This window comes from Ictalurus furcatus, chromosome 2 (assembly GCF_023375685.1).
Source record: "Ictalurus furcatus strain D&B chromosome 2, Billie_1.0, whole genome shotgun sequence".
In the NCBI taxonomy this organism is placed as follows: Eukaryota; Metazoa; Chordata; class Actinopteri; order Siluriformes; family Ictaluridae; genus Ictalurus; species Ictalurus furcatus.
In genome coordinates, this window is record NC_071256.1 from 5,141,669 (window position 1) to 5,169,368 (window position 27,700).

Consider the following 27,700-nt stretch of genomic DNA (forward strand, 5'->3'; position numbering starts at 1 on the left):
CATTTAAAATCCTTCCTCTCCAATCCTAGTCCATCAGAAACCTAGTCCCCAAAAACAAATTCATTATGTTTTATTTACACAAATACCAGACAATATAATGGAGCCACTGAAACTGTGAAATTATCTCCTAAACCAGGGATGGGCGATTCCGGTCCTGAGGGCCACTGCACTGTCCTGCAGAGTTTAACTCCATCCCTAATCACACACACCTGAAACATCTAACCAAAGATTTATACACAGAAAATTACAGGCAGGTGTGTTTAACATTTTTATGAGTGAACTAACTAACCAGCCTCCTAAATGAACAAATCACTTCAAAAAGACTCGTGTCCCAGTAAAAAGGGTTTAGCGACACCCCTGTTGTTGACAACTGCACAATTACGCTAAACTGTATTGTATGTCTTTCGTTTATTTTCAGATTAATCTCGCATTATTAAGACATTAATAATAGTCAATTATTCTAACTATTACACATAAATATTAAGAGATTAAATAAAAGATATAAAGATTAGATACAAAGATTAATTTAATTCGTCCAATACTTCGATTATAAAATGATGTACAAGAGATCAAGCTCAAATTTTTAGTAGCCTATTTTCCTGTAACCTGTACGTCACTTCTACATTCTGGTCTTAGCTGTAAATAGATGCGTGTGACTTTCACACCTTTTTCTGCTGTCTCTCTGTCAGTGACCATCTTCACTTCCTGCATTTTATATGAGAGACAGCAGAAAAAGGTGTGAAATTCACACGCATCTATTTACAGCTAAGACCAGAATGAAGACGTGACAGTTACAAGTAAATGACTTTTCTATTACACTTTGCATTATTACATACATACATATATACATAGAGAGAGAGCTTTTGTTTTTTTTAAGTTGCATGCCTTCCAAAACTCAAGCGCGGTCGATGTGGACTGAACTGTGACACTTTCATTACTTTGACAAAATTCAAAAAAATAAATTCAGTAAATAAATAATAATGAATAAATTGATTTCAAATAACAATAACAGCTAATTTCCAGTTTAGCGTTACACAGCTGTTCTGTTTTTGATTCATTACCATCTATACAAAAGGGGAACTCTGTGGATCTATGAGCAGTGTGGTGATGCAGTGGGTAGCGTTGTCTCCTCACAGCTCCAGGGTCCCCGCTTCAGTCCTGAGCTCGGGCTTCTGTCTGTGTGGAGTTTCTGTGCTTGTTCTCCCCATGTCCATGTGGGTTTCCTCCGGGTTCTCTGGTTTCCTCCCACCTCCTAAAATACACCTGTCACTGGACTGACCAAGATAAATTGCCCCTAGTTATAATTGTGTGTGTGTGGTTGGTTGTGTTTCCTGCAGTTGAATGCTCTACAATTTCTTTACCTTCTGGAGCGTGGTCAAAGACGTGGAGGAACAGTTCAGTGAATCGATCGTGAGTTGAGGTGTGTTCCCCTCCTAGGTTCCAGACTGCGGTCATCCAGGTTAACTCCTTGCCCTTTGAGAAGGTTAATAAACTGATCCACCTTACGTTGTTCAGAGAAATACAGAGAACATTGGAGTAGGAACCCTTGACACTGAGCAGGCAAAGGGTCAAGCAATGTACAAACTTATACAAAAAAATATTCGGAGTATGAGACTATAATGATGAAACAAGAAAATAAACATGGGTCGAAAATAGAAATGGCACGCATGACTCAAAGGCTTGGTACATCAGATGAGGAAAGCGAGCTGAACAAATCCTCCACAAAGTCTATGTGTAGTGAGCGTGTTTATATAGTGTGGAGTGGTGATTGAGTCCAGCTGTGTGCAGTCAGTAATGGGGTGAGCTTGAGCGTGTGAACTGGGAGTTGGAGTCCATGGTAGCCATATTTGTAGTCGATGGTAGCCATATTTGTAGTCGGAGGTGCATGCTGGGAAATGGAGTCAGATGCCAAATTCTGTGTTGACATGGCAGACACATCATCCTCTTTTGTGTAAGAAGACTGCTATACATGATCTTGTTTGGGACTTTTGTGGTGAAATTTGAAGTCTCCTGTCTTCATGTAAAAAAAAAAAAAAGTGTGAATGAGTGTGTAAAGACCTACCAGTTCACCAAGGACTTAAATTAGTCAGTACTTCATCCTGAACTAACCTCTCAACACTGTGTTTAGACTGATGGTACTCTTAGTCCCTGTCCTAGTGAACTAGCATGAGGACGTGTTTTCTGAGAGAGACTTCGGAGCACTTCTGTAACACACTCTGGATAAGAGCATCTGCCAAATGCCATAAATGTAAATGCTAATGTTAATCTTTTTGTGCACACTTTTTTCAGTCTGCTTGATCGATATCTTACATGCATATGTGTGTCTATATACAGTATGTGTAGTGAATATATATACTTTTTGTCACATTCTTGGAATGACCATGGTTTCATGATGTGATTTTGAATATTCTCTCGGAAATTTGTGTATTTTTGATTTACTGGAGTATATTCCAGTGTTTCTGAATAATTCCTGTTACATATACTGTAGTAGCTTCTATACAATTGTAATGGAACATATGTTTATGTAAAAATAAATTCAGTGATGTATCTGGTTGCGCTGCATAATGCTGCCTTCACACATACAGCAATTTTATCACTGCAAGTCACCAATCACTGTACTATGAAGTCGCAGTTAGGCGTTCCTATTACTGGTTGCCATAGTAACATGGGTGGTACAACTAACATTCCACTTTTGACAACAAACAAGTTTTCTTGCTGCTGAAATAAAACATTTTGGAGAGAGAGGATATAAAATTCACCAGTGTATATATGCATCATATCCTACGAGATGAAGGAGAAGCGGTGTGTGATCAGCCGTCTAACTGCGGCAAAAGCACAAGCGCCAATTAGCTTAGCTTATGGCCTTAGTGCGTTTAAAGCAAAATAATAGTAATGAAACACTCTCACTGTTTGTTGCAATTGAGCAAAACCCGGGTGTAGCTCCTATCTCAGTGAGTGAGTGTCACCATCAGGTTGTCCTTCACTATCTGTTCGATGGTGACCGGGAGCCGGACTGCAGCTATTTGGCTGTGGCCTCCGTGTTTTCTGGGTGAAGTGTCTGGCTTGGTGCTGCTCGTTCCCGGGCGCCGAAGCAGCGACAAGCCGGACACTTAACCAAAGATAGGAGCTACACTGGGATTTTGCTCAATTGCAACAAAAAGTGAATGTTTCATTGTTATTTATTTATTTATTTATTTAATAATAAAAATTTTTCTTTAACCCCACTAAGATCCTAAGCTTAGCTAAGCTAATTGGCTACTGCCACAATGGCGCTGCCTCTGCTAGTGAGCAGGGGTGGTGTGTGCTCACTCTTCTTCACTCCCATTGGTAGTTGCTGCACCAAGTCGCTCCAAATTTGCATAAAATTAAACTTTGTCGCGTCGCTGGACACGCCCACATCCGGTCGCCAATGGTCGCTGCCGCGCATGTCGCCGGAAGTCACCAGATCTCATTGAAAATGAACGTCTCTGGTCGCATTGTCGCTGTGAGTCGCTCTATGTGTGAACGTACCTTAAGTGATAAATCTATTAGGAATGTGAGAGTGTCATGTGTCACTGTTCCCCAAACAACTCCAAATAATCCATAATAATAATAACAATAATAAATATAGCTGCAAGCAGCAATTAAGGGGCCAAGCACTGAAGAGGCTAAACAAGGAGCTAAACAAGCATGGCAGGGAGCATCAAGACCAACTGTAAAAAAAATTAAAAAAAAAAAAAAGGCAGTTTTATACATTTGTATATGATTTTAGGCAAAATGGTTGAACGTTCATACAATCAATTGTTATATAATTTAATTGCTTATCATATTTGATCAATAGGTGACGCTGTGACCAAATTAATGTGATGTGATGTGGTCACTGTGCGGTTTCAATGACACACAAAGTTTGGTGTCAATATGCCAAAGCCTTGCAGAGACAATTAAGTATATAACAGTTAAGTATATGAACCATAACTTTTTGCTGGCATGGTCTGAAGAGGATCTGAATCGAATTTGACGAAAATCGGGCCAACGAAGGAGAAGGAGTTCAAAAAAGAATGTTTTCAACGAAATTCAAAACGGCAGACAGCAAGTTCGATTGACCATGGCATCAATGGTATCGTTGTTCTCGGCATGACTCACGGAATCTATCAAGTCCAGTGTCATTACAATAGGCCAGTGGTTCTCAACCAGGGAGAGATCGGAAACGGGGCGCAAAACACAGACAGGGCATCATTTTGGTACTCTGTGTATTTTATTGCTTTTCAAATAGAATGTGCATAAATGGAAAATACCCAAGTTATTGGAAACTGCCTTGAGTTATGTTAGCTAAGTTTTATTTTAATAATTCCCATTATTATCAACAGCAAGGTTGTTCACACTAACTGATGTGTAAGTTTCAGTCATTTGCAGTGTGCATTCATTTGGACTGTTATTATTTCCTGTGTAGTTTGTTTTAATGAAACAATCATTTGATCATGAATGCTTGTGAATGATCGATAGATTAGACAGATAGGTGTATGATAGATAGGTAGATTAGACAAATAGTTGGATGACGGATAGATTAGACAGATAGGGGGAGGGTGGATAGATAGAAAGATAGAGAAGCACAGGATAATTATGTAATGACATTGCAGACATAACAAAGCTGTTTTTTCTATGTATTATTATAATTTTTATTTAATTAAAAATATCAGGAAGCATACCCATTCACACTTCAACCCCCCCCCCATATTCATACCAAATTTACGCCCATGACAGGACATTATGGATGTGAGGTTAACTGCTGTACTGAGCTGCACACTGGTAAAGCCAACTGTGTGGGGATTTAAAAAAAAAAAAGAAAAGTGAACATAGTATTGAGAAATGTGTGTAAGTAATTGTAAAAACTGGAAACTGATCAGTTTAAAGGAATCTGCACATTGTGTAGTATTACTCTCTGCAAGCAGTCTTTATTTTCAGATGTAGTTGTAACATGGTTGTAACATTGTAACCACAGCTGTCTAACTACAAGTAGCTCTCTGGGATTTAAAAGAAAAATACACACATGATCACAAGATAGTGTAACACACACAGTAGTGTCACGTCTCGAGACATAACGAAGATAGGGACGGATGCAAGTGCAGTTTGACAGTTTTATTGATGACAGACACAGGCAGGTAAATCCAAATCGTAATCCACAAACGTAATCCAGAAACATGCAAAGGTCAGGCGATCGGCAAACAGACATAAACGGGGCAAAGCAGGAAACAATGTCGTAGTCACGGAAAACAGGGTCGAGATACAAAACATGAAACATAAACTATGACTACTAACTGGGAGCGGAGAAACCAGCGTGACTTAAACTGACGAATCTAAACATGAAACGTGACATGGACAATAACTAAGACTACGACTGTGACTGTGGTTCACTATGAATCTAATCTAATCTAATCTAATCTAATCTAATCTAATCTATATCTATATCTATATCTAACGTAAGTATCTATACTAATCTAATATTCCGCGCCGTGTGCTGGGAGGCGCGCGGTATATATACAAACATAATCAGCGTCTTAATTGCTGACGGCTGACAGCACTTCAGACACACGTGAAATAACAGCCAATGACAGAACAGGGAGGAAACATAACAAAAGCACGTGTCCAAATGTCACGGTTGTCAACAAAGGAAAAGCAGGTGCTCGCGCACCTTGCTCGTGCACGCGCGCTCACATGCTCCACAGCGCGCTGCATAAAGGGGAAACCGTGACAAGTAGTTAGGAACTGGGCTGAGAAACAAGAGATTAGGGATTAAACGTACTGAAACATAAGTATTTTCATAAAAATTCATTTTGAAATATTGTACTTCATATTGTATTCAGTAGATTGTGAGTTTTTGTATGTTTGTTTCTGTAGGCTGTTCTCTCTCTGCTGATAATCCGACAGAAATCACACGACACAAAGGTGGTTCAGTGCTGTTCCCCTGCTCCTGCTCTGACCTGCACACCAAACCTCAGAAATTCACCTGGTGGAGCGACAGAACAGGACGTCTGACAGAAATGTTAAATGATGAACACTACCGTGGCAGACTTCAGCTGTTTAATCACAGTTCTCCTGGTAATCTGTCTCTGCTCATATCTGACCTGAGAGAAGAGGATCAGGGAGTCTACAGGTGCAGCACTGAGAAGGAACACAGAGACATCAGGCTTTATGTTAAAGGTAAAGTATTTAAATACACAATAAAAGTTAATATTCAGTGAAAACAGACTTGATCAGTGTTCAAATGAATTATAGTTAAATATGTAACAAAAAAAGTTTACTCCATTTACCAGGGTTTAGGATTTTACTCTAGAAGTCATTTTGTCAAAATCAAGTTATAAATAGCAATAAATACCGAATATGGGAATCAGACTGACCTGAACTTTGGAATGCTATCAGATTGGATTTGAGTCTAATCTATGATTTATTTTGGTAACACTGCAGTGTTTATAAATATAGACTAATTTTATATATGACATGAAATGTTAGAACCAAACTCACTCTAAGTAAGTCAACCTGGAAAGCATCATAACACCATTTAATGTCCACAGCAGAGCTTCCTGGGTGTATAATAAATATAGATTCATAAAATATAGAAAAATATATATATATAATAAAGTAAATTTTCTCTTTGCACAAAATGACATCATTCATTAACACTTGGAAGGGTTTCATTAGCATTATGTGAACTACTATAAAAATGTACAAATCATATTCTGGTGAAAGTAAGATGATTATCTTCATTCTGTTTACAAACATATTGTATCTAAATCCAAAACACTGCATACAATTATATACAACATCAATATCTGTAAGAGAAGCTACAGGGGCATACAGTTCACAAATCTGTTTCATTAAAATTCAGAACTGTGTTGAAAAACAATGTTTAAATGACATTACAACATCTACATTTAAATTGAAGGACGATGTAAACTTAGTCAATTAAGAACTTAGTAAAGAACAGTCCAGTAGTCTGATGCAGCAGGTTTACTGACAGGACCTAATGGGTCATTCCATCTCAAGTGGTCCAATAATTACAAAGTTTGTTGCTCGACTGTTTTTAATTTTCATAATTATTTTTGAGTGATTACTCTATGTATTGGCGTTGCAAAACCAGCAGTTTTTCGTTATACAGCTGTTTACGGAAACCTCAATATCTCGGCTCAGGATGGTCCTAGCTTCTTGGAACAAAAACTGACCTCTAGCACACATTAAAAGTTCAAATACATAAACATTTTGCACATTCTTGTTCCTTAGAGTTAGAAATGAAGTCCAAGTGTAGTGCTGAAGATTGCTCACAGTTCCACATTTAGGGTCAATTTATAATAATGGGAAGAGTTCGAGTCTCAGTTTTAATTTTTAGGAGGTACCTAGATAAGTATAGTGTGCATGCAGAACATTTTATTTTTGAGTTGAGAAAGTAAGCGGTGAGAAAGTGCCATTTTTTAAAATTCTGTTCACTTTTGGGTTGAATATCTCTGGTGGGGAACCAGATACAAACCTAAACTATACTTACCTTTGGCAAACGGCATCAGAAACATGATTGCCTTGTTACAGAGCTCGGGGTATTTGGAAGACACATGCAACCAGATCTGAGTCAAAAGTCTTTCTGAAGAAAAAAAAATCAGTTTCTGATTGGCAGGTGCGCTGCCATAGCAACTGCTGCACTGACGGGAAGTGGCCTTTCCTTCAAAAACACAGACACGTTTTCTCGCAGTTGGCTCGGGCCATTCTTTTCCCCTACAGATGAGTTTTGTTTGTGATCGTCTCTATTGTGTTTTGCACGTGAGACATTGTTACTGCTTTCCCCTGTAGGGCCAAACTGAGTCCATTCAAGTGGCTGAAAATGTTTTCCAAGTAGACCAATAAACAACAAAGCCAATCACAAATTTGGCATCGATGAAAAGTGTTCTGACCTCATCACGTAACTGGAAGAGCTGGGTGAGCATTCTGCTGCATGAGAGCCACCAGTCTTCTCCAGTATGGTGGTGTTCACTTCCCATCTCCTCACACAGGAGATTATAATTGGATTATAGTGAGGAAGACTTGCACAGCATCAGCCTCACTTCCCTTTGACCACCATGATCCAGTGGCAAGACCGAGTCAAGACGACTGAAGATGGTGTGATTCATACACATATTCATACACTACAGACACGCCAATCCAATGTCTTTGGACTGGGGGAGGGAACCGGAGTACCCGGAGGAAACCCCCGCAGCACGGGGAGAACACACACACTCCCACCCACCACGGTGGGAATCGAACCCCCAACCCTGGAGGTGTGAGGCGAATGTGCTAACCACTAAGCCACCGTGTGCCCCCCATCTCCTCACACAGAAGGGAAAACAAACGTGCTTGTAATGGGCGACTTTTGATGTAATTCACCATTCTGTCAGCATCGTCCAAAACAGTCTTTAAATCCGTGGACATTCTCTTAGCAGCTGATGCCTCTCTGTGAATGCAGCAATGTATGTGAGTGAGCAGTTGGGCCGAGTCTCTGACCTGCTTCACCAGTCCACTGTGTTGCTCCATCATAGAGCGAGAACCATCAGTGCTGAGTCCAACACACTTTGTCCTGCTGATGTCATTAGAAACCATGAAATTGTTCAAAAAGTCAAACACAGCTTCAGCAGTTACATTTGAATGTAGAGGTCTGCAAAAAATAAAGTTTCCTCAGTTTCTCCATCACACTCATATCTAATGAATGTGAAATTCTGTAAAAATGACGAGCCTGAACTCTGCTAATTAGTTGCTGGAACACATTCTCAGCCAGATCATTGATTTAGCACTTATTCATGTTGTTAAATATTGTTTCTTAACTGCATTCTTCCCCAGCATAATGCTGACCATCTGCTTAGCGGCTGCTAAACTCAAGTCTTCACCTATGGCAGTGTTGGGGAGTAGCTAACTAAAAGTAGTGACACTACTAACTTAACTCCATTTTTCAGTAGTGTGACAGTAGCTCCAGTACTTTACAAATAGTGTAGCTTTTCCAGTAACAAGTTAAAATGAGTAATGATGTAGTGCGACCAATCACTACATATTTTGTCCAGTTATTACGATGGCCTTCACTGCATATCTGCAGTACCTGCTTACTTCACATGAATTAAGAGCCTCAGTGTAGTTCACATGGACAGGAAGAGACCGTCTGATGGACACGTAATGCGACCAACCACAGTTTGTTACGTGATGTATGGGGCGGGGAAATGATTCACACCACGTCCTCGGACTCGGAGTTAAATGAATCCGTGTGAGATGATGTTGTTGACCAGGACCATTTCTAGAGTTTGATCACTACAGGGGCACGGGCCCCACAAGAACTTTACAAACGTACTTCAAAATGTTTTAAGGGGGTCCAGGGTCAGCGTTTCATTAGTTCAATTTTACATTATAAAGACTGTAAAGGCCTTTGCTACACTTTTATATAAAACTTTTATAAGGTATCAAAAAAGTTTTATTTATTTACTTTAAACTTTTTTAGGTATCAAAACTGGTTATTGTTTGGTTAAATGACAGACAAACTATATTTTTAAACCTTGGAACGCTGTTTTACCATGGTCATTTTTAAACAATTACTAACAACATTAACTTCATCAATGCAAGTTTACATTTTATTTGATATTTACTATACCTCATTTCTATTAAAACTCCTGAAATAAACACACATAGATATACACTCTGTTCAAAAAGACAAGAGAAGAAATGATTTTTTGAAATAAAAAGCTTGTATCTGAAATCCCATCACATTAATACAGTAGTGACTTTTGAAATAACCTGTATATAAAACAACAAATATATCAACATTATCATTACATTTAAAATCCTTCCTCTCCAATCCTAGTCCATCAGAAACCTAGTCCCCAAAAACAAATTCATTATGTTTTATTTACACAAATACCAGACAATATAATGGAAGAAACCACTGAAACTGTGAAATTATCTCCTAAACCAGGGATGGGCGATTCCGGTCCTGAGGCCACTGCACTGTCCTGCAGAGTTTAACTCCATCCCTAATCACACACACCTGAAACATCTAACCAAAGATTTATACGCAGAAAATTACAGGCAGGTGTGTTTTATTAACATTTTTATGAGTAAACTAACTAACCAGCCTCCTAAATGAACAAATCACTTCAAAAAGACTCGTGTCCCAGTAAAAAGGGTTTAGCGACACCCCTGTTGTTGACAACTGCACAATTACGCTAAACTGTATTGTATGTCTTTCGTTTATTTTCAGATTAATCTCGCATTATTAAGACATTAATAATAGTCAATTATTCTAACTATTACACATAAATATTAAGAGATTAAATACAAAGATATAAAGATTAGATACAAAGATTAATTTAATTCGTCCAATACTTCGATTATAAAATGATGTACAAGAGATCAAGCTCAAATTTTTAGTAGCCTATTTTCCTGTAACCTGTACGTCACTTCTTCATTCTGGTCTTAGCTGTAAATAGATGCGTGTGAATTTCACACCTTTTTCTGCTGTCCCTCTGTCAGTGACCATCTTCACTTCCTGCATTTTATATGAGAGACAGCAGAAAAAGGTGTGAAATTCACACGCATCTATTTACAGCTAAGACCAGAATGAAGACGTGACAGTTACAAGTAAATGACTTTTCTATTACACTTTGCATTATTACATACATACATATATACATAGAGAGAGAGCTTTTGTTTTTTTTAAGTTGCATGCCTTCCAAAACTCAAGCGCGGTCGATGTGGACTGAACTGTGACACTTTCATTACTTTGACAAAATTCAAAAAAATAAATTCAGTAAATAAATAATAATGAATAAATTGATTTCAAATAACAATAACAGCTAATTTCCAGTTTAGCGTTACACAGCTGTTCTGTTTTTGATTCATTATCATCTATACAAAAGGGGAACTCTGTGGATCTATGAGCAGTGTGGTGATGCAGTGGGTAGCGTTGTCTCCTCACAGCTCCAGGGTCCCCGCTTCAGTCCTGAGCTCGGGCTTCTGTCTGTGTGGAGTTTCTGTGCTTGTTCTCCCCATGTCCATGTGGGTTTCCTCCGGGTTCTCTGGTTTCCTCCCACCTCCTAAAATACACCTGTCACTGGACTGACCAAGATAAATTGCCCCTAGTTATAATTGTGTGTGTGTGTGGTTAGTTGTGTTTCCTGCAGTTGAATGCTCTACAATTTCTTTACCTTCTGGAGCGTGGTCAAAGACGTGGAGGAACAGTTCAGTGAATCGATCGTGAGTTGAGGTGTGTTCCCCTCCTAGGTTCCAGACTGCGGTCATCCAGGTTAACTCCTTGCCCTTTGAGAAGGTTAATAAACTGATCCACCTTACGTTGTTCAGAGAAATACAGAGAACATTGGAGTAGGAACCCTTGACACAGAGCAGGCAAAGGGTCAAGCAATGTACAAACTTATACAAAAAAATATTCAGAGTATGAGACTATAATGATGAAACAAGAAAATAAACATGGGTCGAAAATAGAAATGGCACGCATGACTCAAAGGCTTGGTACATCAGATGAGGAAAGCGAGCTGAACAAATCCTCCACAAAGTCTATGTGTAGTGAGCGTGTTTATATAGTGTGGAGTGGTGATTGAGTCCAGGTGTGTGCAGTCAGTAATGGGGTGAGATTGAGCGTGTGAACTGGGAGTTGGAGTCCATGGTAGCCATATTTGTAGTCGATGGTAGCCATATTTGTAGTCGGAGGTGCATGCTGGGAAATGTAGTCAGATGCCAAATTCTGTGTTGACATGGCAGACACATCATCCTCTTTTGTGTAAGAAGACTGCTATACATGATCTTGTTTGGGATTTTTATGGTGAAATTTGAAGTCTCCTGTCTTCATGTAAAAAAAAAAGTGTGAATGAGTGTGTAAAGACCTACCAGTTCACCAAGGACTTAAATTAGTCAGTACTTCATCCTGAACTAACCTCTCAACACTGTGTTTAGACTGATGGTACTCTTAGTCCCTGTCCTAGTGAACTAGCATGAGGATGTGTTTTCTGAGAGAGACTTCGGAGCACTTCTGTAACACACTCTGGATAAGAGCATCTGCCAAATGCCATAAATGTAAATGCTAATGTTAATCTTTTTGTGCACACTTTTTTCAGTCTGCTTGATCGATATCTTACATGCATATGTGTGTCTATATACAGTATGTGTAGTGAATATATATACTTTTTGTCACATTCTTGGAATGACCATGGTTTCATGATGTGATTTTGAATATTCTCTCTGAAATTTGTGTATTTTTGATTTACTGGAGTATATTCCAGTGTTTCTGAATAATTCCTGTTACATATACTGTAGTAGCTTCTATACAATTGTAATGGAACATATGTTTATGTAAAAATAAATTCAGTGATGTATCTGGTAATGCACTGTAAACCATAATGTTGTCTTTATTTAAGCGATCAAGTAATCACGACAAAACATTGCTTAAATTGTTGTGTTTTGGACCCATAAATCAAAAATCTAAGTTAATTTAACTTATTTACCTACAAAATAAATAACCTTAAGATTTCAAGTGTTCTGAACTCAAAATCATGATTTATTAAAATAGCTCACACTGGTCTTTCTTTGATGTGATTGGCCATGCAATGATTTCCGCCTGGCAACAAGTGAACTAATGCACTGATTGGTAGATAATTATAAAAGGCGGTTCTCATGTCTTGTCTGTTGCTGGTACTGGTGCAGGGAAATTCATCATGAGTAGGAGAGACGATTCCGTGGGTGTTTACAAAGAAATGCCAATCATTTCCCCTACATATGGAGACTTTTGTGACACCCTGTATTTAAGTACATTTGAAATTAACACCAAGTTAAGTGAACTTAATTAGTTTAATTCACAGGTTCCCTGGTGGACTAGTAGCTAGCATGCGGCGCTCTGACTACCATGACCCAAGTTTGATTCCTCTTCAGTAAACTATAAAGTACACTATATGAACACAAATTTAAGTGAACCTAACAATTTAAGTACAGTCGACATGAGCACCAAGTTAATTGAACATAAATGTACAGGTTTTGGGAGACCCCATTACTCGATTAAGGGTGTACTCACACTAGACGATGGGTACCGTGCACGAGCACGTTTGACTCCCAAAGTCCAGTTTGGTGGTGATCGCTCCATACCATGCCCAGGCCCGCTTGAAGAGTTGGACTCACGCACGGTACACATCTAGTGTGATCGCTAACCGTGGCCGAGCACGAAACTCGAAACATGATGTCAATGATGCGACTGTCAGCTTCCTCTGTAAAGATCTTCTAATATGTGACGGACACTGCGCTGCATAATGCTGCCTTCATACATACAGCAATTTTATCACTACAAGTCACCAGTCACTGTACTATGAAGTCGCAGTTAGGCGTTCCTATTACTGGTTGCCATAGTAACATGGGTGGTACAACTAACATTCCACTTTTGACAACAAACAAGTTTTCTTGCTGCTGGAATAAAACATTTTGGAGAGAGAGGATATAAAATTCACCAGTGTATATATGCATCATATCTTACGAGATGAAGGAGAAGCGGTGTGTGATCAGCCGTCTAACTGCGGCAAAAGCACAAGTGCCAATTAGCTTAGCTTATGGCCTTAGTGCGTTTAAAGCAAAATAATAATAATGAAACACACTCCGGGTCACTTTCTGGACAGACTCCGGGTGTAGCTCCTATCTCAGTAAGTGAGTGTCACCATCAGGTTGTCATTCACTATCTGTTCGATGGTGACCGGGAGCTGGACTGCAGCTATTTGGCTGTGGCCTCCGTGTTTTCTGGGTGAAGTGCTGTTTCTTGGTGCTGCTTGTTCCCGGGCGCCGAAGCAGCGACAAGCCGGACACTTCACCAAAGATAGGAGCTACACTGGGATTTTGCTGAATTGCAACAAAAAGTGAATGTTTCATTGTTATTTATTTATTTATTTATTTAATAATAAAAAAATTTTGCTTTAAACCCACAAAGATCCTAAGCTTAGCTAAGCTAATTGGCTACTGCCACAATGGCGCTGCCTCTGCTAGTGAGCAGGGGTGGTGTGTGCTCACTCTTCTTCACTCCCATTGATAGTCGCTGCACCAAGTCGCTCCAAATTTGCATAAAGTTAAACTTTGTCGCGTCGCTGGACACGCCCACATCTGGTCACCAATGGTCGCTGCCGCGCATGTCGCCGGAAGTCGCCAGATCTCATTGAAAATGAACGTCTCTGGTCGCATTGTCGCTGTGAGTCGCTCTATGTGTGAACGTACCTTAAGTGATAAATCTATTAGGAATGTGAGAGTGCCATGTGTCACTGTTCCCCAAACAACTCCAAATAATCCATAATAATAATAACAATAATAAATATAGCTGGAAGCAGCAATTAAGGGGCCAAGCACTGAAGAGCTAAACAAGGAGCTAAACAAGCATGGCAGGGAGCATCAAGACCAACTGTAAAAAAAAAATTAAAAAAAAAAAAAAAAAAAAAAAAGGCAGTTTTAGACATTTGTATATGATTTTAGGCAAAATGGTTGAACGTTCATAAATACAATCAATTGTTATATGATTTAATTGCTTATCATATTTGATCAATAGGTGACGCTGTGACCAAATTAATGTGATGTGATGTGGTCACTGTGCGGTTTCAATGACACACAAAGTTTGGTGTCAATATGCCAAAGCCTTGCAGAGACAATTAAGTATATAACAGTTAAGTATATGAACCATAACTTTTTGCTGGCATGGTCTGAAGATGATCTGAATCAAATTTGATGAACATCGGGCCAACGCTCTAGAACAGGGGTCGGGAACTTTTTTGGCTGAGAGAGCCATGAACGCCACATATTTGAAAATGTAATTCCGTGAGAGCCATACAATATGTTTAAAACTAAATACAAGTAAATGTGTGCATTTTATGTAAGACCAACACTTTTAAAGTACAATAAGTCTCTGAATTCTTTTTAATAACGTTGTTATGCTGTTGCTAACCAATGATGAATAAAGTACTTCTTACCATTAATGCGACTTCTGGTGCTGCATGGTTTTGCTGATGGCTTTGTAGTCTGGTTGATACGTGGTGAGGTTAAGCTTCATGCAGGCTTCACTATGAATCTAATCTAATCTAATCTAATCATATCTATATCTAACGTAAGTATCACGTTAGATGATACTTCAGACACACGTGAAATAACAGCCAATGACAGAACAGGGAGGAAACGTAACAAAAGCACGTGTCCAAATGTCACGGTTGTCAACAAAGGAAAAGCAGGTGCTCGCGCACCTTGCTCATGCACGCGCGCCCACATGCTCCACAGCGCGCTGCATAAAGGGGAAACCGTGACAAGTAGTTAGGAACTGGGCTGAGAAACAAGAGATTAGGGATTAAACGTACTGAAACATAAGTATTTTCATAAAAATTCATTTTGAAATGTTGTACTTCATATTGTATTCAGTAGATTGTGAGTTTTTGTATGTTTGTTTCTGTAGGCTGTTCTCTCTCTGCTGATAATCCGACAGAAATCACAGGACACAAAGGTGGTTCAGTGCTGTTCCCCTGCTCCTGCTCTGACCTGCACACCAAACCTCAGAAATTCACCTGGAGGACCTTCAGAACAGGACGTCTGACAGAAGTGTTAAATGATGAACACTACCGTGGCAGACTTCAGCTGTTTAATCACAGTTCTCCTGCTAATCTGTCTCTGTTCATATCTGACCTGAGAGAAGAGGATCGGGGATCCTACAGGTGCAGCACTGAGAAGGACCACAGAGACATCAGGCTTTATGTTAAAGGTAAAGTATTTAAATACACAATAAAAGTTGATATTCAGTGAAAACAGACTTGATCAGTGTTCAAATGAATTATAGTTAAATATGTAACAAAAAAGTTTACTCCATTTATCATAACTGAGGATTTTACACTAACGAGTCATATTGTGACAAAATATAAATCAAGTTATAAATAATAGTAAATACTGATTATGGGTATCAGACTGGCCTGAAACTTTGGATTGGTATCTGATTGGATTTGACATATTTCTCAGTCTAATCTGTGATTTATTTTGGTAACACTGTAGTGTTTATAGAGCTACATTACACCAGTATAATTCCTTCATTACAACTGGCATAAGCTTTCATAAACATTTATAGAAGCTTCAAAAGTTGTTTGTTGTTTTTATCAAAAAGTTTGTATCTGATACATAGAATTTATATGATAATGTGACATGACTTTAAAATCAATCTCATTCTAATTTAAAATCAGAGAAATAATACATAACTCTGTTTTACAGTGCAGTGATGGTCACCATCAAATCCTTCACTATGTAACATAAAGCAAGTTTTCATGTCACCGTTTAGACCAATTTCCACGTTTGAGACACGTTACAGAAATGTCACCTTTGTCCATTTCTACACAATTTTACCCTCATGCATAAAACTATTAGCCACCTCATTACCGTTATGTGACACAGACAGACCAGAAGGAGACTGAGCTACAAACTGAGTTGTTCTAATGATCTAAAGTAAGTCATTACACAACCTTACCTCAACAGAAATCTATATCACTACACAAGGTCTTCTCTCAACTTGACATTTACATTGAGAAATGCAGTCTTTATATCAGCGAACACTTATTGGAATACGTTTTAATAATATCTTAATAATGTTTTACCTAAGAGAAAATGTATCTGTTGAAGGTAAATTTTTTCATCAATGGCTGTGAACAAGCTTGACTATTTTTGGTTGTTCTTTAACTATTTAGTATTTGGCTATTAGATTATGACTTTACGTCAGGGAAATCCCACCGGCAGGCAGACACTACTCGAACAAACACATGAAGCGGACAAGATGGGGGAGTCTCTCACCGCCATGATTGCTTCAGCTATGGAGAAGTTACAGTTGTTTACTGAAGCACAGTTTAAAACCCTGCAAGACAGATTAGATAACATTCAGAAGGAGTTGTCCGGCTGTTACCATTTTAAGAAAAAAAATAAGGTAATTTTTCATTTGATGGCCACAACTCGTCTCAAAAAAGTAGGGACAGGGGCATGATTGGGTATATTAAGAGTATATTAGAGAGGCAGAGTCTTTCCGAGTCTTTCAGAAGTAAAGATGCGCAGAGGTTCACCTCTGTGTGCGAAAAACTGCGTCTACAATTTGTGGAACAATTTCACAGTAATGTTCCTCAATGTAAAATTGTGAAGACTATGAATATCTCTTCATCTACAGTACATAATATCATCAAAAGATTCTGAGAATCTGGAGAAATCTCTGTGCGCAAGGGACAAGGGTGAAAGTCAATATTGCAGGCCCGTGAGATTTGAAATTCTTTTTGGAAACCATGGACACCGTGTCCTCTAAACTAAAGAGGACTAAATAGGAGAGGGACCATCCAGCTTTTTATAAGCACTCGGTTCAAAAGCCTGCATCTCTGATGGTATGGGGGTGCATTAGTGCCTATGGAATGGGCAGCTTGCACATCTGGAAAGGCACCATCAATGCTGAAAGGTATATACAGGTTTTCGAGCAACATAGGCTTCCATCCAGATTCCATCCCATCTTTACTTCTGAGAGACTCTGCCTCTCTAAGATACTCTTTTTACTCCCAATCATGTTACTGACCTGTTGTCAATTAACCTAATTAGTTGCAAAATGTTCCTCCAGCTGTTTCTTTTTAGTAACACTTACTTTTCCAGCCTTTAGTTTCCCCCGTACCAACTTTTTTGAGACGTGTTGCGGTCATCAAATTCAAAATTACCTTATTTTTTCCTTAAAACGGTACATTTCCTCAGTTTAAACATTTGATATGATTTCTATGTTCTATTGTGAGTAACATATGGGTTTATGAGATTTGCAAATCATTGCATTCTGTTTTTATTTACATTTTACACAGCATCACAACTTTTTTGGAATTGGGGTTATAATACTAATTTGGATGTTTTTATGGAGACATCGGGTCAGTTGTTAGTGTGAAGGAAAATGTTATTAGCCATATATCGATGGCCTATTTGACAAACTATTCTCTGTGTTTGTTATTAATATGTTAACAGTGGGTGGTTTAGTGGCTAGGACATTCGCCTCACACCTCCAAGGTCGGGGGTTCGATTCCCGCCCTGTATGTGCGGAGTTTGCATGTTCTCCCTGTGCTGCGGGGGGTTTCCTCCGGGTAGTCCGGTTTCCTCTCCCAGTCCAAAGACATGCATGGTAGGCTGATTGGCATGTCCAAAGTGTCCGTAGTGTATGAATGGGTGTAGTGTATGAATGGTGTTAATATGTGTGTAAATGTATATGTGATGGTGCACCATCTCCAGGGTGTACCCCGCCTTGTGCCCCATGCTCCCTGGGAGAGGCTCCAGGTTCCCCGCAACCATGAAGGATAAGTGGTATAGAGGATGGATGTTAAAAATGGGTGGGACAAAGGTGTATGCTATAGTGTCTGCCACCTTCCTCTGGGTCCCGTTGTCCAACAGATGGTTATTGGTTCACCCATGGGTTTTTATTTTGTTCTTCTCTTCCGTATGTTTTCTTAGCTTTGTGGTAAGTTGGGTGTCTGTGGATATTGTGACGATCATGGTGGGTGGGTATTTCTCCCTCTGTAGTATTATGTGTCATTTGAAGGTTCAGTTTATTGTTTTATGCTTTCTCGACTGTTTGTTTATATTACTTTTGCAGTCATAACATATGGCAACAGAAACTCCTCATATAATTATCTGGAATGTGAACAGATTGAATGGTCTCATTAAGTGAGCTGCCTGTCTTAATTATTTGCATAGACAGCACGTTGACCTGGCACTTAATCAAGAGTCGCGTTTGAGGAAATCAGACGTCCAGAGGTTCTCTAATAAATTTTATTATGTTGCTGCATCAACTTAATCAGACAGTAAATTTCGGGGTTCATTTGTCGTGTTGAAGGCTTTCTTTTAACATCTTGGAAAGATATAGCTGTGAGGATGGTAGTGTATCATTCATAAAAGCGTATATAGCGGGTCAGAATTTCACTTTTATTTCGATTTACACTCGGAGTGAAATTGTTTTCCTGTTTTAACTACTTAACTTTACTGCGAATCCGGGATTGTTTCCTAATCATCGGTGCTGATATGAACACAGTAGCTGATGCATGCCTTGATCGCTCCTGATTGCATAATCATTTAACACAGTCTTTATTGACTACCGCTCTGTGGATTTATGTCCGATTTTAGAGTAATTGATGTATATCGCACTCTTCATCCCACTGTGAGGCAGTACACCTTCTATTCCTACACACATGAAAGTTACTCTAGACTGGATTATATTCTCATATCTTCTGCTTCATATTCAGAAATACACAGTGTTGTAATTATGTCCTCTATATCTGACCACAGTGTAGTCTCAGCTAAAATCTCTTTTGTGTCTGTACCAATCAAGGCTGCATTTTAACAATACACTGTGGTCTATAGAGGTGAATACCGGTTCAGGGGATAATCCTCATTTTCTCTGGGATGCTGTGAAGCGTTGCAGACGGGATTCTTCTACCTCATTTGCATCTCACCTAAATAAAACTAGATTAAACGCAATATGGACTCTTGAGACAAAATTAAAGAGGCTAGAGTGTCTTCAACAGAGTTCATATTCTGAGAATGTCCAGTAAAGAAATAATAGTGACACATGTAGAACTCAGTCAGAGGCCGACTTACCATTAGGCAAACGTTGGCAATTGCTACCAAGGGCCCCCAAAACACTGCATAAACTTGTAGTTAAGAAAGTTTTATTTTTACTTTTCTCTAATTAATTATGTTTTTCTAAAAATCCATACGCTAAAATGCCATCAGAATGCTTAATTTATGAGTGTATCAACGCTCGTGCATACACCGGCGACGTCACGTGTAGTGTACAGACAGAGTAAAAATGAAGTGAAGCAGCGGTGCTGAAAAAAGGAGAGAGTGGGAGGAAAGCAAAAAGTTTTTATCAAAGCCTGTAAAGTGTTTTAAATTAACAGATTGTGCCTTTTGTGTGAAGACAAGGCTCTAGCATTACAGCCAAAGAACAGCAAGGCTGGGACAGGCAGCAGGGTTCATTCTCTCTCCCTCTCTCTCTCCCTCTCTCTCTATCTCTCTGTCTCTCTCACTCTCTCTCTCTCTCTCTCTCTCTCTCTATCTCTCTCTCTCTCTCTCTCTCTCTCTCTCTCTCTCTCCCCATATGAAGCTGAACTCTGCAGACATGATCATATGTGAGTTTAATGTCACATGATGATAGTGTGCCTTTCAGATGTGGATACATGTTCAGTGCTACTTCAAATAAATATGTTTAAATATTACCACAGTTTAGAAAAAATAAGAATATTTGAATAAGCTGCTGTCCTACTGTAGCATACAGTAACTTACTGTTTGCTCTTGGTTAGTGGTCATAGTGAAATAGACTTATTTATTAATATAGGCCTAATATCAAGATTAATTTCATAATGTTAATATTAGAAAATAAAATGTATTATTATTACTATTATTATTATTATTATTATTATTATTATTATTATCATTATTATGTTATATTATAGTAGTGGTGGTAGTAGTAGTAGTTAAATAGTGACATCAATTCTATGCTAAAGTTCTAGCTTTCCGTTTAGATATCTTTATGACCAAGTTGGTGCACAGTAGTGTTGGGTCGAGTCCACTTTTGTCAAGTTCGAGTTGAGACCAAGTCCTTAACCAATCGAGTCCAAGTCCGAAAGGAGACGAGCTAGACTTAAGTCCGAGTCCTTAATGGCCGGGTCTGAGTCGAGTCCGGCCGAGTCCAGAAAGTAATTAAATTGAAAAAATATTTGAAATTGCAATTCTCAACACTCAACACTGAACTGTTAAATTAATATTTGAATCTTCACAAACCAATGGCAACATAAATGTAACAAAAAATAGAGCTCTCCCAAGACCTTCACAACCTTATTGTTGCAAAACATATTGATGGAAACAGATACAGACATATTTCAAAACTTCTGAGTCTTTCAGTAAGCACCATAGGGGCCATTATCCACAAGTGGAAGCAACATCACTCCGTCATCAACCGGCCATGCACAGGAGCTCCTCACAAGGTTTCTGACCAGAAGAATCGACAGAAGAGTAGCCCAAGAGCCAAGAACCACTCGGAAAGAGCTCCAGAAACACTTGGCGGCCGCAGGTACCATCGTCACAGAGAAAACAATAGGCTATGCCACAAGACACCACAAGACACCATTACTAAAGAAAAGGCATGTTGAAGCTTGGTTAAAGTTTGCTACAACTCATTTGGACAAACCTATGAAATACTGGGAGAGTGTAGTCTGGTCAGACGAGAGCAAAAATGTACTTTTTGGCTGTCATACTACACACCATGTTTGGAGAAGAAATGGCACTGCACATCACCCTAAAAACACTACACCAACAGTGAAGTTTGGAGGTGGAAGCATCATGGTGTGGGCTGTTTTTCATCGCATGGTACTGGCAGACTTCATATAATTGAAGGAACGATGAATGGAGATCTTTACCGGGAGATTCTTGAGCAGGATGATGAAGATGAGACGTGGGTGGAGCTTCCAGCGGGACAACGATCCAAAGCATACAGCAAAGGAAACTCTCAATTGGTTTCAGTGAAAACAAAACAAGGTGTTAGAATGGCCCAGTCAATCACCTGACTCGAATCCAGTTGAACAAGTTTTAAAGACAATATGTTTAGAAGAATGGGACAAAAATCACACCTGAATACTGCGACCCATTAATTTCTGCATACAGGAAGCGTCTTGAAGCGTCCACTAAGTATTAAATACATTTCAGTTAGCGTTTTCAATACTTTTTTCCTGCATCATTCCACTTTATTACACATAACTTTATTTATGTTCTTGGATTTATGTTTGGATTTCTTTATATTTCTGAATTTCTTGAGTTAATAATGATGTCTGGTGAAAATTTCATGTGACTCGCCTCATTGGAAATATATTTACTGAAAACGTTCAAGACTTATTTCCCCCCACTGTGTGTGTGTGGGGAGATTACATGGACCGTGGGTAGGTGGGGTGGAACTTAAAAAGGGTATCTTTGTACATTAACAATGTTTCCAATAGAAAAAAACGAAACTTCAACAAGCTCCAGGAAAACAGACACAACACCTCCATCAGAACCGCCTCAGAGTAAAACAACAAACTCTCCACCTGCATCATCCTCAACAACCCTGGAACAAGGTAAACAGCAAACACAGCAGCAAGGCTCTAGGCGCCAAAATTTTTAATCAGCAATGAAACAACACACGTTTTATTACATTTATTTACTGAATTATATCTCTGACAATGTCTGGATCTATAATAACTCATATTGTCACGACTTCCCCTCGAGCTAGCGCTGTAGCAGGCAGCGTGTTCGGAAACCTGAAGCGCGAGCTCGAAGCGCGAGCCGATGCATGAGCTCTTAGCGAACGCACGCTTTTGGGGCTTCAGTGACATTGACTTTGTTTACTTTCTACATGTGCTTTTGTTATGATTTTTGTCCTGTCTCCACCCCTGTATTGTCATTAGTTGTTTCCCATAGGTGTGACATCATTGTTTTGTGTTTCACCCCTGATTACGTTTGGCATTTAACCCCCTTGTGTCTCTTTGTACCTTGAGTAGTATTTAGTGTTATCTCCTTACCAAGCGGTCGTTTCTTGTTTCTCGTTTTTTATTCATGTTTATTGACCTTGTTTCTTGTTTCACGTTTCTGATTCTAGCCCTGCCCAGTTTATGCCTGTTTGTAGATCGCCTGACCCATTGCCCGTTATTTCGACCACACTACTGTCTCATGATTTGGATTTGTCTGCCTGACCTTCCCAAATAATAATCTTTAACTGCACTTGCATCTGTCCTCACCTTCATAACATTTAAGACGTGACACATATAAAGTGCTGGATGGATGAAAATGTCCTCCAGCGAAATGAGAAAAAGACTGAAGCAATCCTGTTTGGTCCTTCACATTTGATAGAAAGTCTTAGCTGAAATCTGGGCCCCCTACAAGACCACATTCTTACCCAGGTCAAAAATTTGGGGGTGATCTTCGATTCGGAAGTAAAGTTTGACAAACAAATTCTGTTGTCAGAGCTAGTTTTCCAGCTTAGGGGACTTTTGCAAGTTAAAATATTTTCTCAAGTTTAAAGATCGTGAGACTGTTATTCACACTTTTATTTCATTAAGGCTTGATTACTGCAATGCCCTGTATGCTGGAATTAGCCTGTCTTCACTCTCGCGCTTGCAACTTGTGCAGAACGCTGCAGCTCGCTTTTTGACTGGGACCAAAAAGAGAGAGTACGTAAGACCCATCTTAGCCTCACTCCACTAGTTACCGGTGAAATACAGAATTGATTTCAAGATCCTATTGTTTGTTTTTAAAGTCTTGCATGGTCTCTCCCCGTATATATTTCAGATCTCCTCAGCTTTCGCTCTTCCACACGTTCGCTCAGATCCTCCTCTCAGTTGTTACTGACCATTCCAAACTCACGATTACAAACCAAAGGCGATAGGGCCTTTTCTGTAATGGCACCGAGGCTTTGGAATAGCTTGCCCCTCTCTACCAGATCTTCCCCTACAATAAATTTATTTTAATCACCCTTTATATTAAACTTATTTCTTCACGCAGGCTTATCTATAATCTGCCTGTCTAGCTGCTTATTCTCTGGTCTTAGTTATATCTGGTTTGTTTTCTTATAGTAATTATTTGTTTATATATTTATGTTAATGATGTTTTATGCTCTATTTTAATGTATTCCTTATTATGCATGATGTACAGCACGTAGTTCAACATTTGTGTTGTTTTAAATGTGCTATGTAAATTAATTTGACTTTGAGTCATATAAAGTGTAATAGAAAAGTTCTTTTCCTGTAACTTGTAACTGTCACGTCTTCATTCTGGTCTTAGCTGTAAATAGATGTGTGAATTTCACACCTTTTTCTGCTGTCTCTCTGTCAGTGACCATCTTCACTTCCTGCATTACGCCTTATTTAAACTGATCAACTTAAAGAAATTCTGTAGAATTCCTCTCTCCAAGTGGTCTTTATTTTCAGATGTAGTTGTAACATGGTGTCTAACTACAGCTGTTTAACTGCAAGTAGCTCTCTGAGATTAAGAAAAAAAAAAATGCACACATGATCACGACAGTGTAACACACACGTAGTAGTTAGGGACTGGGCTGAGAAACAAGAGATTAGGGGTTTGAGTCCAGCTGATGATGTTCCACTACTGACCCTGTGTGTTTAAGTAAAACTCTTAATGACAAACTGGACAATTCCTTCAACCTCATGACTTGTTTTTTGCTCTCACCATCAGCTGTGAGCTTTATATTAACAGACGTGAACCTTTCCTAATAAACCAACACTAAAATATGGTGCAGTCCTGAATAAATTAAATATAAACAAACAAATAAACAAACAAACAATTATCTGCTTGTTGCATGTACCAATTCTCAAATTATCCCAAAACATATTTTCCATATGAACTAAAATCATTCATTCTTATTAATACAGTACATGTTTTCATTAATGACTGTGAGTATGCTTTACTCCAGTGCCATGTGCCATATTACTAACAGAGATAAAAACAGTCATTAGTTTTAATAAGTTTTGTCTTTTCAGTAGGAAGAAGAGAAACTTCAACACACTCGAGAAAAACAGACACAACACGTCCATCAGAACCGCCTCAGAGTACAACAACAAACTCTCCACCTGCATCATCCTCAACAACACTGGAACAAGATAAACAGCAAACACACAGCAGCCTCCCTCTAGGTGCCAAAACTTTTCATCAGCAGTGGAAAAAACACATCTATATTATTACATTCATTAATATTTTGGTGTGTTTTATTACACAGTTTTCGGCATTCTGGCGGGTTTATTGTTGGTGATACCCGGAGTAGTGGCTTTTATTTGTTGGAAACGCAAAGGTACAACGCATGCGTGCACACACACACACACACACACACACACACACACACACTCACACACACACACAAAACAGATTCTGAGATTGATGAACTGAAACCTGTAGAAGCAGCAGCACTTCTGTAAGTGTCTCTGGATAAGGAAAATGAAATTGTGTAGTTTCCACTAGAGGTGTGATTTCTGAGGTCTTTTCTCTTTAGGAGGAAGATGTGGAGAGAACGTGATCACTGAAGGACGTCCGGACTGTAAGAGAAAGCAGAAGGATCAGGTTAGTGTACATGCAGGCCTGAGCTCAGCTGCATTTTTATTATTATCTTTAATAATAATAATCTTTAATGTCTTTGAGTCAGAAGATAAATGACTGAAAAGGAAATATAAAATTTCATCAAATTCTCCTCGTCCATCAGAGTCCTACTGTATTCTTAATTTAATCTCCATTTCATTCTGCATGGCTTCTACAATAACAGTTATAGCAGATTTGTTTCTACCTTTAGAGATTTAGTTATATTTGTGATACACTGCAGGTAACACACATGAACCACACATGCTTTCACTGAACAGTGAGTTATAGGAAAATATCTTCTGCTGCTTCTATCAGAACAACATGGGCAGTGTTTAGCTCAGTGGTTGAGTCATTGGACCTCTCCTTGGAAGGTTGTGAGTTTAAATCCCAGTTCTGCTGCTGCTGCTGGACCTATGAGCATGGCCCTTAACCCTCAACTGCTCAGATGTATAAAAGCACTAGAAATTGGTGTGTGTGTGTGTGTGTGTGTGTGTGTGTGTTATATGTATAATTTTCATGTTCTGTCTTTCCACAGACTGAACCTGGTGTTACTTACTCTACTGTAACCCACATGAACACAGCCGGAGCAGCACGTGTCCAGATCAACACTGGAGACAAAACTGAATATGCCAGCATTCTAACAAACTAATCCACAGTAAATATCTAGAATAATACTGAATATATGCAGTATATTAAATACACGCCATGGTAAGCATGTTACTGTGACTTTTTTTTTTATTTGACCATTAATAGCAGATTTAATCATATTTGTGTGCTGATGGATAATCCTGCAAATTATATTTTTAATGTTTGTGTCATTTATTATCATTTATTTTGTATCATTTGTTTTTTATTTGCATTTATTTACATTTACGGCATTTGGCAGACACCCTTATCCAGAGCGACTTACATTTATCTCATTTATACAACTGAGCAATTGAGGGTTAAGGGCCTCGCCCAAGAGCCCAACAATGGTAGCTTGGCAGTGCTGGGGCTTGAACTCCTGACCTTCTGATCAGTAACCCAGAGACTTTAACCACCGAGACACCACTTATATGTTCTAGAAAACTTTTGTCATCACCCTGTTTTGCGTAAGATGACTGCTGTAGAAGTTCTTGTTTGTGACTGTCATGGGAAAGTCTCTCTGGACTGAATGTGTGTTTCTAAACTAGTTGTGGTGAAATTGTTGTGAAAACCTTATTGCATGTTAAATGGTGTATGATAGTGTGCTTGTTGAGTGTGGAGTATCACACAGTATTCTCTGTGCATGGCACAACTTTCATTAACTTTGAGAAAGAGGAAGTAGCCATTTTCCCATCAGTCCCCACTGCCCTGGCCACAGTCTTGCAGTCCCTCTGACATGCTGAGTGTCTCACAGTGGCTCTGAAGTACCATGAGAACGCTAGTTATGAACGCAACTGTGGTTTTATAAACTGCTAATACTTGTCAGAGGCGTGTGTATGACCTTGCAGCAAAGTCATAAAGTGACATGATTGTAATTTAGCATCCTGCAGAATCTCATAAAGAGAGACCTTAAAGGACTGTAGCACATGTGAGGAGGGGAATTGCTGTTACACCTGCTGTCAGTCCTTAATAATGTCTGCCACTTGTCAGAGTGGCAGTGAACCAGCCTCATGCTGATGAATTGTGCAGCTTGTTCCACTGTGAGACCAAGTGCTGGAAATAGGCATTGTGTATGAACCGCTGACATGAACCGCTGACATGAACCAATCCTGTGGTTGCACGGCATAGATTACATCTGACACCCTTAGCAGTCAGTGTTTTAGCACAGAGCAAATCTCACTTTGCCTGGAACATAGCATCCTCTTTTCCATAAAGAGAAGAAGAGAAGGAAACATATGGACTATGGCTTATATACAGCATGGTGCAGCTATAGGGTTAATTAATTAATTTATTAATTCCTCTTCAGTAACTGTTTTATCCTAGTCAGTGTTGTCATGGATTCGGACTCTATCCCAGCAACACTGGACACAAGGTGGGAGAGTTCAGATGGGACGCCAGTCCATCTCAGAGCACCATTCACACACATTCACACCTGGGGGCAATCTAACATAGTAAACCTGCATGTTTTTGGACAGTGGGAGGAAACCGCACACACAAACACAAGGAGGACATGCAAACATTTGTACAGACATTAACATGGTTTCATTTAAGGATCTGTAAGGATCTTGTTGACTGCACAATCATGTCTACACTCTTTTTTATTTTCTGTTTATGTCATATTCTAAGTCTTCCAGGCATCTCACCAGGTCTAAACATTTAAGGTCTAAATGTTTTTATGTTTTCTTGACATTAAGTTTCTCGCTCTTCTTGGGTTTGCTTGTGCACACACTTCTTAAATAATATAATATTCTCATAATTTGAAGATATATTAAAGCTTTTACTTGAAATATTTGTCAAATTCCTGTAGCTTGTTTGTAGCTTAAACATTTTCATACTATTTGCAGTGATGAAAATAAATAAAAAATGACAGTGGAGCATGATATTTGAAAGTTTTATTGTAACACAATCACATCCCTAATATTTTCACATAAAT

The 27,700-nt window shown here is 39.0% G+C and overlaps 1 protein-coding gene and 2 long non-coding RNA genes across 12 annotated transcripts; 1 reads left to right on the plus strand and 2 right to left on the minus strand.

The window, feature by feature from the left end:
• Positions 1–55: 55 nt before the first annotated feature.
• On the minus strand, positions 56–3,500 carry LOC128620088 (uncharacterized). Of its 7 annotated transcripts, none has more exons than XR_008388072.1 (4): positions 2,908–3,500; positions 2,760–2,822; positions 1,362–2,230; positions 56–1,274 (listed from the first exon to the last, which is right to left on the minus strand). It is a non-coding gene; the product is annotated as an uncharacterized LOC128620088 (long non-coding RNA). The 7 variants fall into 7 exon arrangements; XR_008388070.1 differs by having other exon boundaries at positions 1,362–2,014; positions 2,110–2,230; positions 2,760–3,499; XR_008388069.1 differs by having other exon boundaries at positions 1,362–1,501; positions 1,688–2,230; positions 2,760–3,499.
• On the plus strand, positions 1,986–27,635 carry LOC128619865 (polymeric immunoglobulin receptor-like). 2 transcript variants are annotated; one of them, XM_053644358.1, is made up of 8 exons: positions 1,986–2,085; positions 5,875–6,177; positions 15,449–15,751; positions 22,023–22,139; positions 24,555–24,707; positions 24,791–24,862; positions 25,061–25,128; positions 25,679–27,635. In XM_053644358.1, exons 2-8 carry the CDS (start codon positions 6,018–6,020, stop codon positions 25,790–25,792), a joined length of 987 nt encoding a protein of 328 aa, XP_053500333.1. In that variant the 5' UTR covers positions 1,986–2,085; positions 5,875–6,017; the 3' UTR covers positions 25,793–27,635. The 2 variants fall into 2 exon arrangements, with proteins under 2 accessions (XP_053500333.1, XP_053500323.1); XM_053644348.1 differs by lacking the exons at positions 1,986–2,085; positions 22,023–22,139 and having other exon boundaries at positions 5,442–6,177.
• LOC128620078 (uncharacterized) lies at positions 9,448–14,996 on the minus strand. Of its 3 annotated transcripts, XR_008388066.1 has the most exons (4): positions 13,948–14,996; positions 13,055–13,863; positions 11,181–11,320; positions 9,450–11,091 (listed from the first exon to the last, which is right to left on the minus strand). It is a non-coding gene; the product is annotated as an uncharacterized LOC128620078 (long non-coding RNA). The 3 variants fall into 3 exon arrangements; XR_008388064.1 differs by having other exon boundaries at positions 9,448–11,091; positions 13,055–14,995; XR_008388065.1 differs by having other exon boundaries at positions 9,450–11,069; positions 13,055–14,993.
• Positions 27,636–27,700: the final 65 nt, after the last annotated feature.

Bases quoted from the DNA above. Each gene is read 5' to 3' on its own strand.
- LOC128619865 (XM_053644348.1), top strand. From the start codon at position 5,859: ATGTTTGTTTCTGTAGGCTGTTCTCTCTCTGCTGATAATCCGACAGAA. The intron at 24,863-25,060 runs GTACAACGCATG...TTTTCTCTTTAG, and splicing joins TATTTGTTGGAAACGCAAAG to GAGGAAGATGTGGAGAGAAC. The intron at 25,129-25,678 runs GTTAGTGTACAT...GTCTTTCCACAG, and splicing joins AGAGAAAGCAGAAGGATCAG to ACTGAACCTGGTGTTACTTA.